Genomic DNA, 7,364 nt, shown 5'->3' on the forward strand with positions numbered 1-7,364 from the left:
CTCGTGGGGAATTGAGAAAGAAGACGAGGGGAAGGCGGGGAGGCTGTAGGGACCAAGACGCAGACCCAAGACGTAGAAGAGCAGAAGTTAGGAAGCAGTGTAGACGTACGTCAGTGTAGCCTCAGAAGGCTGTAGCCAGGTAACATGACATCATGGAGAAGGAGATAAGAGGCTGCCAGAGGGGCCTTGCCTTGCCTGTTACAACAGGAGGACCCCAGAGGAAAGGAAGCTTCCGCTGAGTGGGGGTATGGGCGTAGGCTAGCATCAGGCACCCCTTCCCCCCAATACTCTTGAAGGAGAGAGGAAGGCAGGCTTCCATGTCATCATAGAAACCAGAGGCAGTAGGTCTATGGTCTACAGTCTAAGGTGCTCTGATCTCCACCCCAGCATGGCCAAGACAGAGGAGAGGAAGGAGATGACCAGGATGGTGAGAAGGTTGGGTCCATGCCATCTTCACCTCAACCCACCATGCGCAGCTGTCCAAAGGTCACATGGCTCTGTAGATTGGCGAGAGTGGAGGAGAGAGTTGCCCCTTCCCTCAGTATCCCCGGCTCCGCCCTCCAGCCCCTGCCGACACCCCACACTTCCAAACACAGTTTATATCTAGCAGACATGTTGTCTCCAATATACATTGATTTTTTTTTTCAGGTAGAGGCGGCTAGTCTCAGGCTCTCCCACGGCAGAATTAGAGCCAGTGTTGTGTGGTGGGCCACGGAGCGGAAGTGTGAAAATCATTCCGCTTGCCTCTCTGGGTTGCACATCAGTGGGGTGTGTCTTAGAGAGAGCACAGTGAGAAGAACTCTTCCTTGAGGGCAAAACTCCCACTGTGGGTTCCCCAAGGTGCGCTCTGCCAAGTTAAGCAAACGAGGGAACCAACTCACTCTCTTGTGTTTGTCCTCAGGTGACCTCATCCACCTGCCTCCATACCTTCGGATGGACTTCTTGTTAAACCGGGGGGCACCAGGCGCCAGCAGGGACTTGAGCTTAGGACAAGCGTGCTTGGAGCCCCAGAAAAGTCGGACCCTGAAGCGCCCCACAGTCCTTGAGCCCACCCCTATGGAGGCCTCCTCCTCCTCCTCTTCCACGAGAGAAGGACAGCAGCAGTGGCAACAAGGAGCCGTGGCCACCTTACCTCAGCGAGACGGTGCAGAGCTGGGACAGGCAGCTAAGATGAGCAGCTCCCAGGAGTCACTGCTGGACTCTCGGGGCCACTTAAAAGGAAACAATCCTTACGCAAAATCTTACACCCTGGTATAACACACGGCGCGGCTGGACAGCGGTTGTAAATACAATTTAAAAACGATCCAATCAAAGCTACCTTTTTTTTTTACGGAATTCCAATATTTATAATTAAAGAAAATTGCCAAAATATATTAAAAAAAGAAAAAGAAAGAAAACACTGAAACCACAGACAGTGCGAAGACTACTCTACTTTTTTTTTCCCCGTCTGAGTGTGGGCTCCACCAGCCTGGGCATCTGATTTTTTTGGGGGGGGGAGGAAGAAGTCCAGTTTTATGATTTTCACAGACGATAGCATTTTTACAGATTTTTCTACAAAGTGCATGGGGACTCGCTAAATCCTTCTGAGAGAGAAGTTCTAGCACACAAGAGTCAAGAAAGGAAATGGGGGGGTGGAACTTAGCCTATTTGTGAATCGAAGAGGAACGTTGCTTTGGGGGCAGGGGACAGCTTCCGTCAACTTTGTGCGCCTTTACTTCCCACTAGGAACCACCGGGTCCTCGGTTTGATTTTCTGTTGTTAATTAGGATGAGTGCTGTCAGTGAGGGGGGCGGTGGGGGGGACCCATTCGGTTTCCTTTTTTTGTTTGTTTAGTTTTTTGATTTGACGAGACACTCTTTGCATTTTGTCTAAGCGAAATAAACGAGAAAGGTGGTGTCTGCCTTTATTTGCATGTCTACTGATACCCTCCTATCCATTGCTCGGGGCCTCCTTCCCCGGGTCGCTCGCACCGGCGGCGGCGGAGGCATCTGTGAACAAAACACAACTGGACCCCAGGGCCCAACCTAGGAAAACAGATGCTAACGCTCTGGACAGAAGACGCAGCATCAACTCGGCGGCAGGAAGCCAAAGGAAAGGCAGCCTGCCTGGTCTCCATCCAGTATCCTAAGCCCTTCACAGAACTCAGGTCCTTGTCCGCTGCAGGACCTGCTGTCAAGACTCATCAGGGTCAGCAGACCCTTTCCAAATCCAGCGCACTGCTCTTTGTCAATAAAGCTTTATTTGGAAGAAGTCCAAAGGCCCTACGCTCCATTTGCTATTATCTGTGGTTGCTTTCGTGCTGTGATGTCAAGTTGAGTAACAGTATGGCACACAGAGCCTGGAGTGTTCTCTGGCTCTTCACAAGAGATCCTTGCTCAACCCGCTTAAGTTCCTTGTGTTAGCCCCGACTTGTGTGAGAAAGGAAGTGATGTGTCCCACCTCCCCTTTCCTGCCACGTCTCCACTGTCACCGACAGTGAGACTCACAGCAGGCCATCTTTGGATGCATAGTCATCAATCCTCTCCTTGGCACCCAGAGGAAAATCAGTCCGTATATGGTGTTCCTCCAAACTCTGTTTTTCTTTTCCTTTCTCTCTGTCCAAATGCCTTGTCATGGATGGGGCTTACCCAAACAGAGAGCCTACTCACAAATGGGAGAGGTACCAAATCCCACATCCCTTGACTCTTACACAGTGTGCCTTAGAAAGAGCCTGCCATTCTCTGAGGCAGCCAAAACCCCATTCCAGATGCCTCCCTTAACAGGCAAGGAGAGCCAGGTCTTCACATTAAAGTTTTGGCATTGACTGGAAAAACTGATCCCATGATGTCCACAGCTCCCTACTCCCCAGTAATGCCACACACGATTTACCCCCTTCAGACCTCCTTTATACGCCCCCTATGGAATCCGTCCACAAAAACTGGTGTGGTCATTACTACCTGGGACTCGGATTATAACGCTCCCCTCTCCCCTTCCTCCCTCTTGTTTTCATCCTTTTCCAGCCTCCCCTCCTTCCATCTATCTTCCAGGCACGACTCTGTGCCTCCTGAGCTTCAGACACACAGAGCACAGGCAGAGCAGGTATGAGACTCCATCACAGCCATGCAACAGCTCTGACGTTAGGGGCTCTGTGAATGTGAGGTCTCTGCTGCTTGCCATGGTTTCAGAGCACAATTTCTTCTTGACATCCTCATGGATGCAGCAGAAGGATCAAGATGCTACTTTCTAGAGAAAGAAAGACAGATCCTAGCATCCATAATTCTAAAAGTTGTAGAGTTCCCACCCTTGGAAGTGTATTAAGTTTTTTTTTTCCTCCCAAGATGTACAAAAATAAAAGATTCGACATGTCTGCCTCTGCAATGGATTGCTTGCAAGATTCCTGTCTTGGAAATGCTTGTTAAAAAATGAATTCTACATGCAAGCACTGTGTCAAAACCTTCTCACCCCCTGCCTCAAATGGGGGCCTGACACTGTCTACAAGGGGGTGTAGAGCTGTGAATTAAAAGGCCATTATGACAGCAATAACAGTGAGTTTTCCTCTGTGTTCTCCTGTCTACCTGGTTTGTTTGGGGGAGATCATTGTATCATCCCTCACAGGGGTCTGTGGATACTTAACTGGTATTCCGTTCTGGAAAGGTTTGTTTGAGGGAGATCATTGGATCATCTGTGTCCTCATGGAGGTCTATGGGAACTTAACTGGTATTCCATTCTGGAAAGTTTCATCTTCAGTTGCTAAGGAATGTGACCTAGGGATCACCTCAGCTCTCAGATCAACACATCCTCTCCTAGAATGATCAACTCAAAATGCATTCTTTAGCCTCTGCCTAACAGCCATTGGGTGAATGGAAAGAGCTATTGGTTCAATGGACTGGGTTTCCTTTAACTCATCCAAATGACTGAAAAACAGCCCCTCCTTCAAGTAAGCAAGTTAGAGGTTACTTGTGAGCCACACAGAGTTCTCCCCTTCTGCCATCTCCAGGGACCCTGGTGCTTCACATGTCTACCTGGTGCTTTTATTGCACCCACATCCACAAGGTCAAGAGAAATGGGTAGAAAGTCTGACCAGTGAGATGGCAGGAAGCTGCTCATGAGCTAGGCCAGTAAGTTCTAGAAGGGGCCATCCTCTTGGCGCCCCTGTGGCAGGGACTCCTGTACTATCCCGAGACACAGGAAACAGGTCATTGCTTAGACGACTCTTAAAATAAGCGAATGACTTCTCAATTAAGGTCTTTCTGACCTGGTGCCATGGTATAGGGATGACCCGATTCCTGTTTAAGAACAACCAGGACGTTCTAGAGATGCTATAAACCCATTTCCAGCAAGGATGCACAGCACCTCTGGGATTAGGAAACCGAGGACTAGTTTGCCACAGTCCACCTTCAGATTTCCAAAGGTCTAAAGGAGCTCAACAGTGTCTCTCTGCTGGAAAGCCTCAGTTTAACCTCCTAAAGAAAATGACCCAGAGATGACCTCAGTTCATAGATAAACACACTAATACTCAGGGCTGTGGAGACCCACCCATAGCTTCTCTCCTCCATTATTGGTCCAAAGCAACCATCAAAACAGGTGAGATGAGACAAAAAGAAAGGTTTTCCCTATGTTTCTTGTAAATAAAGGAATTGCCACCTTCAACAAGGGCTTTCAATCAAGAAGGAATACAAAAGACTACATCCCTCCAAAGTCTGAAAGAAAATCCCTGAGATAGCAAAGCCCTAGTAAGACATGACCCCTTCAGGGTCAGAGGGTAGCTACAGAAAGGTTATCACTGACTGAAGACAGGGTGGGTCTCAGCTAATGGGATCAGCCCGAGGTCACCAAGCACCATCTAGGGAGTGTATTCTGGGATATGATCCTCAGTGTCCCACCAGAACGTCTTCTCTCTAGGGGCTTTGGCGAAACTTTTTGTTCAAGGAAGATTGCATAGAAAAAGAAAGGCAGAGTAAGTATGTTCCTTATGAATGAAGGTAGGCTTTGTTATAAATAATGAAAACAGCATTTCCTTCTGAGGCAATGGCCTGGAAGGGTAGCCAGATGTCCTGTTCAGACTTTTGAACCACCTAGACAATAGAAGAAGTCTGACTTCATACCATCACTGGTCTCCAAGATCCAGGAGGTCAAGGAGCATCCTCTCCCTTCTAAATTCAGTCCCATCTTATGTCCTCCACGAAACCCCTATAGGACCTCCCCCCCCCCGTATCACACCACAGTCACCTGTCCCAGCATCCCCATCTATACTGGCTCCTTATCCACATGCTTATTATCTCTTAACTCACTGATTTGTTCCTTATAACATTTTTATTATCAGTTCTCCTACCTAAGAATGTCCACCCACTCCCTCAGGGGAGAAATCTGTCTTATTTCCTTAGTTTCCAGAATAGAGCATAGTGAGCACCCTACATTCAGCGTCTCCGCTTATGGTGTGAGCTCTCTGCACACGAACCCATCCCATGGACTGCTTGGCTTACAAACTGGCAGTGAGCCAAGTAAGGCAGCCCCAGCCCCCTCCATGCACTCTGTAGAGGCAAAGATGAAGCTTAGACCCGCATGGGATCCAACCATAAATGTTTTGACTTTGGTGGGAATGTTGGTCAGGGTTTCTTTGTTGTTGTCTGTTTTATCCTGTTACTCCGTTCCCTTTCTCTTCTCAACCTCTAACTTTCAGGCAAAGCAAATTATAAAACTTGGGGGAAAGTGACTTTGAGAACCTGGCAGGGTACCTTGCTTCATCTTCCCAAACAAAGCCTGTGAGCTTTTGTGTCCAGGAGACTTCAAACAAACTGTAAGGGGGGGAAAAAGTCATGTTTATTAGTCCTAGTTCTGTCTTCCCAGAGAGGACAGAATTCTCTCTCAAGGAGACAGTCCTTCCACAGAGAAAACTAAAATGTATTGGGTCATACAATTATGTGTGTATCGGTGACTGGGAAGTGCTTAGAAGGGTCACTGGGCACAGTAGGGCCTGGATCCATCTGTCACCGCAGCCCCAAGACAAGCAGAGTATCTAAGCACATTGAAGATATAGGGTTGTACTTCCAGAGCTGATTTACGCTGAGGGTCCCCCTACAGCTGAACTCTGTGGAGGGACCCGTTCCTTAACACAAACACTGAGTACATCTCATGAGGTTCCACTTCTCAGGTGGACTAGTGATGGCGCTACATCGTGAACCGTGATTTACAGCCAGCCGCAGGGAAGTCAGAGCCTTGCGTTGAGAAAGCGCAGTTCCTACAGCTACCAACAAACCCAACCCAACGAAGCAGGCATGCCTTGTACCCCTGCAGGTCTCCGTCCATCCTCCAGGAAGAGGTGTCAGTGTGTCTAAAGCCAGCACTGTGGCCATTCTGACTCACCATGGGATAGGACAGCATCCCTTCCCGTCCGTAACTAACTAACTTCTCCGGGTGGTGCTCTGTGAAGCCCTCCCTTGCGTCTCAGAGTAGACGGCAGCACTTCACCCACTCATCACGTAGCAAGGGCTGACACTCAGCGTCAAGGGTGCCGATGCCCCCAGTGAGAGGAGCCAGAGCTTTGCACTGAGCAGGAAGTCATGACAATGCTTCCGCGGAGGCGTCTCAGAGCATGTTAGGGACCACTCCCCGCTGCTATGCCACTAACTGCCCATCCATCGACGACCTTCCTCAAGGTTTTTAATCTGCCTTCACATGTTCAAATCTTCAGGACACAAAAGTTGTACGGAGACTGAGATTTAGCAAGGTACGTGGTCTCACAGCAAGAGATGCTCAGTGTGCTTCCATATACCGAGGCTTGACACCAGCACCGACTGCCTCAGTAACTCGTCATGGGATCTCAAGCAAAGTTAACCGCTGTAGAGCACTGTGTGTTGAGCCAGCTGGCTGGACCAGATCTTCAAAATCCTGATGTCTCCCCAGGGAAACTGATCTTTGAATTATCTCTCTCTCTCTCCCTGGGCAAGCATGCGAAAGTCATCGTGGGGTCAAGGTTATTTCTCGTTTGTTTATGTTTTTTGTTTTTGTACTCCTAGCACTCTGCACAAGCAGGCAAATGTTTTCAAGGTTCATTGTGAAAATGAGCGTAGGAGCGCAGGTGTATTTTGGGATGTAAAACCATAATTAAATGTCCACGAGCCTGGTGTAGAAAGCAGATTTTAATCTTTTTAATAAACTCGTAAGCTCAGCTTGTTGTTGTGTTTGTCTGTTTGTTTGAGACCATGTAAACCAGGCTGGCCTCAAACTTGCAACAATCTTCCTGCCTCAGCCTCTGGAGTACTCGGATTATAGAGGTGAGCCACCAAACCTGACTTCTGTGTTTGCTCTTTATTGGGGAGGGGAAAAGAAGAAAAGGAAACAACGGCTTGATTGCTTCCAAGTTAAAGACCCTAGAGCCTGTTACT

General features: G+C 48.6%; 1 protein-coding gene across 1 annotated transcript in view; it reads left to right on the plus strand.

Moving 5' to 3' along the window:
- The window catches only part of Dscam (DS cell adhesion molecule), a 445,727-nt gene extending 442,208 nt beyond the window's left edge, over positions 1-3,519 (plus strand). Inside the window, 1 exon segment of the mRNA XM_040750391.1 lies at positions 902-3,519. Within this exon segment, the coding sequence (XP_040606325.1) occupies positions 902-1,257 (356 nt within the window). The 3' untranslated portion in view covers positions 1,258-3,519.
- The last annotated feature ends 3,845 nt before the right edge of the window (positions 3,520-7,364 follow it).

Source organism: Mesocricetus auratus, unplaced genomic scaffold, assembly GCF_017639785.1.
Source record: "Mesocricetus auratus isolate SY011 unplaced genomic scaffold, BCM_Maur_2.0 Super-Scaffold_100008, whole genome shotgun sequence".
Lineage (NCBI taxonomy): Eukaryota > Metazoa > Chordata > Mammalia > Rodentia > Cricetidae > Mesocricetus > Mesocricetus auratus.